Source organism: Quercus robur, chromosome 5 (assembly GCF_932294415.1).
Source record: "Quercus robur chromosome 5, dhQueRobu3.1, whole genome shotgun sequence".
Taxonomy (NCBI): Eukaryota; Viridiplantae; Streptophyta; class Magnoliopsida; order Fagales; family Fagaceae; genus Quercus; species Quercus robur.
Genome location: NC_065538.1, coordinates 26,776,773 through 26,791,105, shown reverse-complemented (window position 1 = coordinate 26,791,105; position 14,333 = coordinate 26,776,773). Strand labels below are relative to the sequence as shown.

The 14,333-nt window shown below is 31.9% G+C and overlaps 1 protein-coding gene across 1 annotated transcript; it reads right to left on the bottom strand.

The window, feature by feature from the left end:
* Positions 1–10,405: 10,405 nt before the first annotated feature.
* Positions 10,406–11,268, bottom strand: LOC126725657 (uncharacterized protein At1g15400-like). The gene has a single exon (XM_050430469.1). The coding sequence runs from the start codon at positions 11,174–11,176 to the stop codon at positions 10,802–10,804; it is 375 nt and encodes a 124-aa protein (XP_050286426.1). The 5' UTR covers positions 11,177–11,268; the 3' UTR covers positions 10,406–10,801.
* Between the last annotated feature and the right edge of the window lie 3,065 nt (positions 11,269–14,333).

The following is a 14,333-nucleotide window of genomic DNA, read 5'->3' as shown; positions in this document are numbered from 1 at the left end:
AAAAATACTGAAAACACTTCCATCCTTGTTTGGCAACCAAACCCACTTATGTTTTCTGTCTAAAAACTCACAAAAAATCACCTTTTTATAGGTTCGGAAGGTCATTTTATTTATTTTATTCACCATAAGGCCAAATTTTGGAGATAGAGGAAAAAAAAAAAAAAAAAAAAAACTATTGGAAAGAGTAATTATGCAATATAATTTTTGGCATTATTATTATGTTTCTTTTAAAAAAAATGTTATGATAGGATGATCCATTTCACCATTAAATAATTTAGTTTCATTCTTTTTTTCATGTATTCATAAAAATTGCTTTATCATTTTACCCAAACTCATATGGTTACGCTTCTGCAAACCTTCTCTCTAATTTCTAATTATGAAGGTCATCTCATGACTTATTTTTTTTTTTTTGAGATGATTTTAACTTATGACGTCTGCTCCAGTTGAGTTAACTAAAACTCACTCCTATAACTTTATAATGAAAATATTTTATTTGACTAGGGATGACCATAAGCCATATTTCATAGAGATTATATTGTTTAAATTTCTCTTATATATGATTTTTCTTTTTATAGTATTCAAAGTATTTATTTTGGAGGCATATATGATACATGGGGCCTAGGGGAAGGTCTAACATACTGGAAGGCCAAGAGTTTTGTGAGTGTTCAGCACAATTTTGATTGGTAGATAGTGGGGAAAGGGGTGTCAAATTTGAATCACATATATGAGACACTACTAAGAAAGAAGAATACCATGTTTTTGTATCTTGGTAATTGTGATAAAGAAAAGTGAGTGTTTTGAAGTGTGTGAGATAAATAATAAAAAATTAATGATGAAATAATATTTAAATGAAATAGGATTCAAAATACAAAATCTAATGTGGATGAAAATGAAAAGTAGTGAACTAAAATAAGAAAAATAGATTCATAATAGAAAAAATAAAATTGATAAGCTAATACCAATACTCATATAATAAAATCACAAGTTTCGTAATTTTTTTTTTTTTAAACTTCCCAATGTTGTTTATTGTTTTGATTCAATATCACTGAAATACAAAATTCCTATAGCAAGCTTGCAAATTAATCACTAACATCACGATGTCTAATCTAAACTTAGAATACAAATGACTTCCCAATTTTGTTTATAATTTTGATTCAGTGTCTAATCTTCTTTGTGGTGATTTTAAGACCCTATATTATGTGAGAGAGAGAGAGAGAGAGAGAGAGAGAGAGAGAGAGAGAGAGTACTATTAAATGTTGTGATCAAAACAATAAAGTCAATAAATCTCTCTACTCCGAAATTTTGGGGTTAATTGCACTAGGAGATATTTGTACTTTGCACCACCAAACTACAAAATTTTGCAATTAACAACCCAATTATAACAAATCTAGCAATTTGCACCCCCATAGTTCATTTGGATGTTAACTCCAATGTGTGACCTTCGAAAAATGAAATGACAAGATGTCCTCAAATTTACTGAGTCACCCTCACCTTAAAAATGAATAAATTAAATAAAAAAAAAACCCTTATCTCAAAATCCTAATCTTAATGTAATAACTGTAATTGATGCCCGAAATCCCTTTTACTCATTTATTTTTTTATTCAGGCCAAAGTATGATGAAACGAAAAATTATTAGGTACTTTCGGAGTACCATAAATGCGTACTCTCCCCTCTCACATGAATGGTAGGTCCTACCATGAATTTAATTAGTGGAACCTACCATTTTTGTGAGAGGAGGGAGTATGCATTTATGGTACTCCGGGAGTACACAATAATTTCCCCCGTATATGGCAAAACAGAACGGTTTGATCGTTTTGTCTCTTCTACAAATGCTATGTTTGATAAACTTTAAAAGTGCTATATAATTTAACATTGACATTATTATTGTCTTGAAACCTTAATCTCAACCTCTACCATGCACTCTGCATTTTTTCTCTCAACCTCTAGGCTCTTCTCCTTCTTTATGTCTTTTTGTTTCCTCTAGTGTAGGGTGAAAATTACTAAATTTATTATAAATGGGGTGTGATTCTTAAATTTTTATAATTTGGGGCATAAAGTGCAAATACCACCCCATAGTTTAGGGTAGATTTGTATTAACCCTTGAATCTAACATGAAATGTGATAAATAAAGGATAGTTCAGTCACACTTGTTTTCTTTTCTAACAACAGACAAATAGTAGACAAAGTTAAAAAGGTTATGGAAATTGCCCCATCTAAGTAGGAAATCTTTTTTCTTTTTGGTTGCTAATTCTAAAACAGTGAAACTTAATGGAGGAGAGCAGCCATTGTTCTTGTTCTCCCTACTTTTTATTGTTGACCAATTGATTTTGTGGCATAAAGAATTTGATGTATACCTAAGTCGTAGTCCGTTTAATGTTTTTTCATTTTAATTTTCTCTCTTTCTTTTTGGTATGGTCTCTTACCCTACTAGGTATTGATTGATTTTTTTTTTTTTTTTTTTTTTTATGGGAGATATTGATTGATTATGTTGTTGACAACTTTTGGTGAAATCATGACTCGGTGAGACCTCCATCATTGAAGATGTAACACTTTTTCTCAATAATTTGATTTTGATCCTTACTTTGATGTGAATGGTGGTGGGTCGAATGAAAGGGACCGTAATGTTATTTCAGACCAGTGATTTATGGGTTTAAATTTTTTTACCAACATTGTTAATCTCTATATGCATCATCATCAATAAACACCAAAAATATGCATGATCAATGATTAGTTGGTCAGCGAATTGATCAAGGTTGCAGCCTAAATGATGGGACTTCTAAGGGAAAAAAAATTAACAAATACATGATTTTATTTTATTTTTTATTTACATGATTCCCATATTATTTTTGGTCCATTTAGATCTTACATTTCGATTCTCAAAAAAGAAAGATCTTACATTTAGGCAACTTTTGCCAAACTTGGTGTATTAGTCAAAAGATGATATATATATATATATATATATAATGTTGAGAACAAAAAGAGGGATTACAAATTGAAATATTGCAGATAATCTATTGAGTAATGTTAGGATTACAATTTTTCCTACAATTTTTGCCACGACTAGGTTATGTGGCAAGTTGTAAGTGATGGAGTTTTGAAGCCATCACTCACGACTTGCTACGTGAACAAGTTATGATAAAAGTTATGATCCTAACATTTTCTTAGTCTATTAGTTGAATTTTGAGGATTTTCCTAGTCTATTAGTTGAATTTTGAGGATAGGAATTAAGATAACCACGTTGACATTTTTTTAATGCTGATAGGGCGCATACGTTTTGTTCGGAATCGTACTTTTTAAGGCAAGTTCGTAAGATTTATAGTTCTCAGTTTCGCTTAGCCTTGTTATTATATTTATAGCTGTTTTGGTTTGAAATTGTAAATTTTTTTTTCTATTAACAAAATCGTACATTATAAGACTTATGGCTGTTTTTCGCAAAACTTGGGGCGAGAGGAACGCAATGCAAATTAAGAAAATAAACAATAAAAAGGTGGAACAAACATGGGTTTTTTTTTTTTTTTTTGGTCCCAATGAGTCCAAATCTTCGGAAAATATCGGAATACCATAAATGCGTACTCCCTCCTCACATGAATGGTGGGTCCCACTAATTAAATTCATGGTGGGACTTACCATTCATGTGAGAGGAAGGAATACACATTTATGGTACTCCAGGAGTATCTAATAATTTTCCCAAATCTTCTGTCCCACTTTTTCTGCTCCACCAATAAAAACTTGCCAAATATTCACCTAACTAATTAAATACTACCATTATTGACTTATTAATACTACCATTATTAATTAATGGTAGTAATTAATTAATTAGGTGAATATGTTGCAAGTTTTTATTGGTGGAGTATAGAGTTGAGCAGAAAAAGTGGGACAGAAGATTTGGACTCGATATTATAAGCTCAAATCTTACAATTTGAGAATTTATAATTTAAAAAAGAGAGATGCTACGTCTACAACATTTTTATAACAAATCACAGGTGGTTAGTTGTTATTGGTTCAAATTTGAAACTAACACTAAGATTACTTTTTTACCCTAATAATAATAACCAGTAATAACCTGCCGGCTACCACTTAGAATTTGTTGTAAAAATGTTGTAGACATATCATTTCTCTTTAAAAAATAAGTGCATATTTTATAAGAAGTATACATTTTATGATTTTAATAAGACTAAATTGCAAATTATATCCCTAAAGTATGGGAACATTTAGATTTTACACACTAAAATTTTAGAATTTGAATTTTATCTCCTAAAATTCTATTTTGTCTGCATCAGCAGCCCCTCCACTCATATTTTCAGCTAAGTACCACATAAACTTACTATGCATATTTAGTTTGTTCAATAAAATGATGCCACATCATTTTTGTAGCCTAAAAAATTAAATAATTAAAAATGACATGGTATAATAGAAATGAGATGACATTATTTTATTTAATGAACTAAACACACGTGGTAAACTTATGTGGCATTTAACGAAAAATATGGATGGAGGGGCCAAGGAAGTCAATTCCATACCGTATTGGCCAGTACAGCCGGTATATACCATACTAGCCAGTGCACCGGTACAAATACCTCTTGTTTCGTACCGGAAAAAATATTGGCCGTACCGGCCGTACTGGTGAAATTCGGCTGTTTCGGCTAGTTAGTGGATACCGGACCGGTACCTTTTCTCACGCCACACTAAACTTCTGTCTCTCTTTGCCTCCTCTTTATCACATTGGTGACGACGAAATACCGATTGGTGGTGAGGACAGGCGTCGGTGATTCATGCACTGGAAATCAGTTTGAAGTGAAGAAAAAAATAGATTGGACTAATGCTTAAAGAATTAGACTGGTGTGAATCATGTGATACTGAGAGAGAGAGAGAGAGAGAGAGAGAGAGAGAGAGAGAAATCTGTAACTAATGGGGAAGAAATGAAATAAAAAGTGAATAGTGAAGACAACATTAACTTGAAAGAGGAAGAGGTAATGTGTGGTTGTAAAGAGATAGCGTATGAAGCTACAATGTGTTGGAACTTGGAAATAGGATTATAGGAATGATAGGTTGACAAGCAACTAGCTTCAGGCTTGCAACGGTAGAAAAAAAATAAATGAAAGAATAAAATAAATGTGGGACAAGGGAAGAGAAAACTAGAATAAAAAAAGTGTTGGGCTTTTTACTTTCTTTTCTACACGTACTCAGGGGCTATTTGGATTGGTAAATTCCGTAACTCAATTCTCAGTTTCCATAACTCATAACTCAAAAATGGTGGGACTCATAGCAAAAATGTTGTTTGGCAAATGATAACTCTGTTTCCATCACTCAATTCTCTGATTTTTGAGTTATGAGTTATGGAAACTGAAAACAGATTTTGGCTGTTTTTAGTTTCTATAACTCATAACTCAATGGTAATATTGTAATTAAACACACATAGGGGACCCACAAACAATACTAGCCACACCTTTTGACCACTTTTGACTACTTTTTTTTTTCTTTTCTTCTCCTGGGTTGGCTGTTCGGTTTTTTATTTTTTATTTTTCTTCTTCTTTCATTGGTTCGGTCTGTTCTGGGGTTTTCTTTTTTCTTCTTTCACTAGTTCGATCTTCAGTTCTAGTTTTTTTTTTTTTTTTTTTTTTTTTTTTTTTTTTTTTTTTTTTAGCTTCGGTGAGTTTGGGTACTGAAAACAAAAAAAGAAAAAAGAAAAAGCTGCACCGGCTGACAGGTATGGGCCCACAAATAGTGTGAAAAATATTGAGTGATGGAAATTAGGTGATGATGCCAAACGGGTATGAAAAATTGAGTGATGGGTGATGAGTGATGGAAATTGAGTAACGGAAATTGAGTGATGAAATTTTCTTATCCAAACAACCATCAGGAATGGCAATGTGGCTCTAAATGTTAGTTTGGTAGACATGATTCTTGTTGTACTGACAATATCATTAACTGTTTTCCCTCTTTTTTTTTCTTTTTTTTATTTATTAAATTTTGTGTATATATATAATATAATATATATATATATATATATATAATAGCGGTAAATCTGAAACAATACATCGATATTGACTGGTATCTGAAATATATCATACCGGTAGCCAAATCGGTACAGCCTCCGGTACGGTATTGACTTCCTTAGGAGGAGCTGCTGATGCAAACGAAATAGAACATCAAAGGTAAATTTCAAATTCTGAAATTTTAGAGGTAAAGTTCAAAAACTCCCAAACTTTAGGGCTGTAGGTTGCAATTTAGCCTTTTAATAAGCATAAACTTAGTAACCTCCTAAAGTGAATTCACAAATTTGACCCTAGCTATTATAGGACAGACTAACCAGTAGCGGAGCTAGGAATTTATCTTTGGAAACAATGTTAAATGTTTTTGCTATCCATAATACATTTTATTAAAATGCATATATTGACAAATTAAAATTATTGAAACCAGAAAATAAATAGTCGGGGAAAATAATAATTGGCTAAGCAAAAAGCCTAATGGGCCACATTTTCCAATCATACTCTCCTTGAAGCTTGAAGACCTAACTCATTGTTTAAGCTCAAATCTTACAATCTAAGAATTAAATCTATTAAAAAAGGGGGGGGGGGGGGAATGCACTTTTGGTCCTTACATTTTGGGTCATTTCTCAATTTGGTCCTTAAATTGATTTTGCTCCTAAGTCAGTCCCTGATTTTTTTAAATCGTTTTTAAATTGGTCCCTACAGTCATCCAAGTAACGGAATCCTATTACGTGGCTGATGGAGTGTCCTGGTTGCTGACATGGTGCTAATGTGGCACTGACATGCATTAAAATATTATTAAAATAAATTATTTGGCATTTTTCAATGCCAGGTCAGCATTTTAATTTTTTTTTTAATTTATGATAAAAAAAATTTCAATTTAAACTGAAAAAATTCAAAATTCAAAATTCAAAAAAAAAAAAAAACTTTACAGTTTTAAAGATCGAGGAAATTTTTTTTAGATCAATTAACACTATTCATGCTCTATGTTGGCGTTTTTGTGTTTGTGTTTGTATTTGTATCTATTTCATTTTCTTTAAGATAAACCAAAAAAGTAAAATCAAAACAAAAATAAATTAATAAATATCCCAAACAACATCAACTAGAGATGAGTATTTATCGTGCTAAAAAACCCAAATTAGTTTGTGTGTTTGTGTGGCATTTGTCTCTCTTAGTCTCTATCTCTCTCGATTTGAGACGACTTGCCCTCAAATTGGGTTGGTTGAAAAATATCCCAAACCACAGCTGAGAAAAAGAAGAGGGAAGAAGATCAACCCAGAAGAATTAGAAGAGGAGATTGGCCTGAGAAATCAGCAACATGGGCACGGCATGCTATCTCTGACTTTTGCTTGTTTGTGTTGTTTGTGTTTGTATCGTTCTTTTGCTTCTTTCTTTGTCAATCTCCAACTTTTTTTCTCTCTCTAAACCCGAATCTCTCTTCCTCTCTCTTTTGATTCATGGGTTTTGATTCATGGGTTCATGGGTTTGATTTTTCATGGGTTCGATTTTTCATGGGTTCATGCAATCTCTCAACTTTTGATTCATGGGTTCATGGGTTTGATTATTTGCTAAGAAAATCAATAAAAGAAAAGAAAATATTGATTATTTTAATTTTCTGGGCAAGTTTTCATCTTCTTTTCTGTAGAACATGAAGAACAGTTCTGGGTTCACCTGCATTGTTCTGGGTTTGCATTTGTTTTGGGTTTGCTCTTGTTCTGGGTTTGTTCTTAATTCTAGGTTTTATTTCTTGTTTTTCTGGATTTGATGGAGATTAGATTTGGTTGCTGGATTTGGATTTGGGTTTGCTAGAGATTGGATTGGTTGTCGGGTTTATTTCTTGAATTTGGGAAGAACATGAAGAATAGGTTGGTATGTTCTTACGGAAAAAAATAATGAAAGTAAAAATAATAATAATAATAATAGATTTAAGGCCAAAAATAATAATAATAATAATAATAATATGAAAGTAAAAATTTAAAATGCTGACCTGGCATTGAAAAATGCCAAATAATTTCTTTTAATAATATTTTAATGCCATGTCAGTGCCACGTCAGCATCATGTCAACAACTAGGGCACTCCGTCTACCACATAATAGGGTTTCGTTACTTGGATGACGATAGGGACCAGTTTAAAAAATCAGGGACTGACTTAGGAGCAAAATCAATTTAGGGACCAAATTGAGAAATGACCCAAAATGTAGGGACCAAAAGTGCATTTTCGCCAAAAAACAAAAACAAAAACAAAACCCTCTATATATAGTTAGTAACCATTTGTTTAAGCTTATTTTCTCTAGGTTATTAGGTTCAACTTTTTAAGACTTTCTAGATATAGCATATTAAAAATTTGCTGTAAGATATGTCATTCACCCCCACAAATATAAGCAATCTATATATAATAATTGCAAACATATAATTTGATTAATTAAAAGTAAACTGAGAAAATAAATCAATATTGTAGGTGCAGTGATTAAATTTTTTTTTTTTTTTAAATTGCATGACATCTAATCTCTTGCAATTATTCAAAATTTTTGAATTTGTAACAAAAACCCTATAAAACATGAACAAAAGTACTTACAAAGTGTCTTGACTCTTGACCTAAATACCTTTTTCTTTTTATATTTTCATTTTAAATGCGGATTCCAAATAATGTGGGATATTGGGGGGATCCGTGGGTTTGGTTTCATGGAAAGAAAAGTAAGATAGTATTGGTGAAAAAGGGATGGGGTTTTTTTGGAACTTTAGGTTATGGGTAATCTCTCACATGTAAAAAAATGAGAAGATTTATAAAACATTTTTACAAAATAGAGATTATTTTACTACTTTTTAAATAAAATATATTGTGCATGTGCGTGGGCACTTTTGAAAGTGCGGAGGGTGTGTTGATGACATTATTGCTTTATCCGGAGTAGCTTCTTCTAGGCCAATACCACTTACATGATAGGAGAAAATACCCATCTCATCCTCCATAATCCACATGAGAGGATGGCACCAAGGAAGAAAAAAAAAAAATATATATATATATATATATATATAATGTGAATATAGTAACTTCTTTTTTTCTAATAACAATATGATTGTACCTCATGTTATTATTTTCATTTCCTTTTTCATTGTATAGGCTAATCCACTTTGTAATCAAGTATGGATAATAGAAAGTATTTTTCATTGATAAATGACAGTATACGTAATCTATGAATTTTGAACTCATTTTTTATGAGAGAAAGAAAAGAAATGTTCTTGAAACATAGCTCATTAACAGATGAAAATAGAATATCATAAATTCATAGTACAAGCTTTAAAAGAAAATGTACAGAGTAGTATATACTGACCAAGCTGCTTCCGCAAAGCTTAAGCTAGAATCAGTTTGATGCCAAGGACAGCTTTGTATATATGATAAGCATTAGAGCATTTCTATCAAACAATGTAAAATAGAAAAATGTATCAATTTCATACATTCAACTCTCAAAATCACTCACATATAAGTTAAAAATGTGTAAATTTACAATGTTGCTACATTAATATTGTAAATTTACAATAACAATATTCACTTTGCATATAACTTTTTATTCTCTCTTTACGTATCTCGAGACTAAAGAAAGAGAATAAATAATAGTTATTATTTGTGAAGAAAGAGAAACAATTAAGAAAATTAAGAAAAATTAATATTTTAATGTGATATATTGTAAAATAGATAATTTGATGTGGAGTGTTTTAAAAAATGTGTACGTAATATAGAAAAAATAGATTTTTATTCATAGAAAAAAATTGATAGTTTTTTGCACATATGAATACTCTTAAGCCTAATAAATTGGTACTTCATATTTTTTGTTACATTAACAGCTAGAAGTGAAGGATTGAATGACTTGAACTACAAATTATAGCTATATTATATAATCAAGGGGAGTATGATCACTCACCACAATCCCAATTTTAAAGAATCCAAAAAATCAAGTTAAAGAACCTAATGCTATAATCAATCACTGTTGTCAACAATCAACCAAAACATAACACGCGGAAGGCAAAATGGATGTTTTTTTAGTGGCAAAATAGAGCAGAGCGAGAGCGACAATTGAAGAGACTAGGATAGCAAGGTCCACCATTCTTTGGTGATCCCGAGAGCACAAAACTTTCCTTTTACCAAAGATAGAAAAAGCAGGATCGAGGAGATTCTCAAAGGTTCTGACTTTTCACTTTTAACCATGGAGATAGAGATGAGATCCCAATACCGACCATGAAATTAAAATATCACATGTACAACATGGAAAGATTCCTTCCTAAAAGTATATACGTCCCACATCAAAACCCAAGTTTTTGTTTTTTTTTTTTTTTTTTTCTTTTATCTCAATACGTCAAAACCAAGTTGCATACAAAAAACAATTCCACATCGAAACAACTTGTTCACAAGAGAGAAAAATAATAGAGATTGAAAGAGATCCCCAATTGACATTTGCTTTGTACAAAACAAAGTTTCCAAAAGATTAAATTTAGGAAAAGAAACATAAAAAATATACACATAATTACATCTACCAAAACCACCAAACCATCTCTAAAATCTAAGAGAAACAAAACATGAACATGACCACAAATAGCAAACAAGAAATTTAGAACTAAAAAAAAAAAACCATCATTAATCATTTGTCTTTGTTTCCCAAAACTCTTAACATCTCACTTTATTGAGATGAACTTACTTACCCCCCCTAGCAAGCTAAAAAAACTAAAACATATACTATATAAGAACACTATAAAAGAACCTTATAGTACTCCACGTCCACCGGAATTCCTCAACTCCGGTCACCGGAAAACAGCAAATTTATCGTGATCTATGCTTACCACGCTTTGTCCTTTGACCATCCTTTTTGTCCGGATTTCCGAAAGCCCGGCAAAACCCACAAGCGGAGACCTTCGGCGATGGCGGCTCGATGGCCGGAGACACCTTTCCAGTGCGGTAGCCGCGTGTTCCACCGTTGGATCGGCTGCGCTCGATGGTGTTGGTTGATCCAACGTTTATTGATGGCTTAACCTCTTTGATATCCAACTTCTCTACTAGCTCTTGTTGTTGCCCTTGTTCTTGGTCATCTTTTTGGTTCACTTTGTTTAGCTCCTCAGATATGAACCTGTCATCCCACACAAGCCCTGATGAGCCTTGCCTCCTAAATGAAACTGCAGATCTTTGCAAACCAGCCATGCCCTCTCTCTCTCTCTCTGGATCTTTCTTAGGCAATGTGAAACCTTTTTTAGTTGTTGTAACTTGTAAAGTAGACCTTTTTTGTTTATATACATAAGAGAGAGAAGGGCTAGGAGGATATAAAGAAGGATTTAAAAAAAAAAAAAAAGTTATTATGGGGTCATAAAAGAACAACCGGGTCAACTTTCTCAGTTCTTTTAATATTTGTTTATGTTAAAATTGTATATTATGATTTATAAGATGAGTTTGTTTAATTTTCTTAATTATTATATTTTTTTTAGAGATAATTGCAACATACTATTAATTTCACAGTTTGAATCATTTTTCTCATCGACCTCAAATACTTTGTACATGGAGATGTGCTAATCCAACTCCAAGATATTCGGCTCATTATTGTATTTTTTAATTTGTTTATTTATAATTTATATGTAGTTTTCTGTGAAAAGATTTATTGCAGTAGTATGGGCTTGATTGAGTGTTTTGTCCGCCACCGCTGACCTGTCCTTCATTATCTTGTACAAGTAAAAGCTAGCCACCTTATTTTGATTAATTTTATTTATTTTAGAAAGATTAATTCTTTTTTAATGATTATGGAAATTCGACGTGGTTTCCAGGATAAGCAAATTCAACAAGAAGCAGAGAGGAATTTGAAAACTGGGTTTAAATTCTAAAGTAGTGATAACCTGTGATTTCGGGTTTTAGTGTGGTTAGTTGGTGGCATCAATGTGCATTTTTGAAGTTAAAAGAATTAAAATATAAACACCGTGTCCTTTAATTTTTCAGATCCTCTAGGGTACTCTATTAGTAGATTTTCTTAAATCTTAATCATTCTTTAATAATTTAATGGTCAAAATTCTGCCATGTCAGCATTCTACTAATATCATTCTTAAAATAATAAAATAATGTTGCAAACAAAACAATTAATATTATTATTAGTAGAATACTGATATGACAGAATCTAGATCATAAAATCATTAAAAAATGGTTAAGATTTAAGGAAATCTCTTTGATATAGTACCCTAAAAAATCTAGAGGATCTGAATCTCTCTCGAATTCATGGTGGATCCCATTAATTAAATACATGCTGGAATTCACCATGAATATGAAAGAAAGAAATATACTGTAACCATACTTCAAAAACTTCTAATAATTACTCTATAATTTATATTAGTTTCATAATCATTAAAGGGTCTAATTAATGGTTCATTAACAAACGCCCTTTGGGCATCCATTAACAAAATCCATCATTAAAACTTTGTCATCTTAACCCTTGACAAGTCTAGAGTTTTGATAATTGACTACATTCTCCTAGGACCACAACTTTTTTGGCACAATTTTTGTTCCAACTTTGATATGGTTAATTGTGAGGAGTTGTCTATCATTCACACATTGACCCACTACTTGTTCTACTTCTACACCAATTACAATTAATCGCATTAGAATTATAACAAAAGTTATGACTCAAAAACTGTGTCCACACCACCACGACATGTAAAATGTTGGTCAAGGGGAGAGGGGATCATAGGTTCAAACTCTAGAGGGAGCATTACGAAGGTAAATAAGGTAGACTAGGATTTTTAACTCAACTCAAAAAAAAAAAAAAAATGTGTGCAGTGATTTTCGCATTTACTATTTAAAAGATTTTTTACTGTGTTAAAAAGAAATTTGGGAGATTTTATTTTATTTTTTAAGACAAACAATAGAATTATTATTTTTTTTATTTTTTATTTTTTTTTTGAAAATGAATTGTAATGTACCCTTAAATGATTCTGTTGTAGCTAATTAATTGATGCTAAAAGATTCAGAAGAACTTTGATACGGGGATACTGAAAGATAAATTTGGATAAGAAATCACTAAAAATTAGGGGAAGTTGTGACGAAAAAATTTACTATACAAAGTGTTTTTCTATTTCATAGGGAACAATACAAAGTTTAAGTTTTTTTTTTTTTTTTTTTTTTTTTTTTTTGGGGGGGGGGGGGGTAAATAACAAACTTTTGGAATAGCTCATTACGTGTCCTTTCTTCTAGCTAAAAAAAAAAATGCACATTTAGGTGGCATTTGGTACGGGATAATATTTTAGGATTTTCGAGAATGTTAAAATATTTCTACGTTTAGTTGCAAATCACACAAGGGGTATCTAGATTTCCAAGCTTTAACAAATTACATTTGTTATAAATTGACAAAATTAATGGAGATAAAACATACTTATTAAAAAATTGGAGATAAAACATAATACAAATCATCAATATCTATTCCTTTATTTTTTATCTCTTCCCACCACAATAATATAAATGCTAAATTTTATATATATATATATATATATATTGTGGGGAGTGGAAGAGTCCTCCCCCCTTCCAGGCCTAAAGCCCAGATGTTAGGTGGGCCCCGGGGAATAAATTGGGCCATACACCCATGTTCATAAAGGGGCCCAATGAAGTTAAAAGAATTGAAGGAAGGGTGTGGGGTTATCTCGAGCAACCCAAGGAAGGTTGGAGCCTTTGTAAATCGTACCTGTGGAGGGAGCAACAAGATAAGTGGAGCCAAACTATATTCGAGGCGAGATGCACGAGAAATCCCACATTTTACTTTCAAGGGGTACCTTGAACCTCGGGGAGTCTTCCAAAACCTACAGGAGTTGAAGATCTTTACCTCCTCATTAATGAGGGGGTTTCCACCCAACTCCTACCCCATTAAATGCAAATAAGACAATCTGAACAGTACAAACACCCCAAAAAGTCAAAATTTCAGGATAAGAGAAGGGAGGAAATAGATAAAGGAGGAGAAAATATCCCTGAAAACCCAGTTGAAAACTGGACAACTATAGAGATAAGAACAAGGCATGTACCTATATAAGGGAAGAGGGAAGCAAGTAGAGGGGGTGACAAAAAAAAGGATATAGAAAAAAAGGAAAAAGAAAAAACATCGGTCTGTCTAAGAGAGAGAAAGAAAGTGTGGCACCATGGGAAAAGAGAGAAACCCCAATTGTAATACTCTAGTTTTATATGAAATAAATGGTGTTGATGAAGTCAATTGTTTGAGTCTCTCATTGTAGAATGTTAATTCCCTCTATGCATTTTTATAAGTGAATTGTCTATCAATCAAATTATTTCTCGAGGAGCCTTACCTTATCCTCCGAGAAGTGTAGTTTTTGACCCC

Excerpts from the sequence above, each read along its gene's own strand:
- LOC126725657 (XM_050430469.1), bottom strand. The coding sequence starts at position 11,176 with ATGGCTGGTTTGCAAAGATCTGCAGTTTCATTTAGGAGGCAAGGCTCA.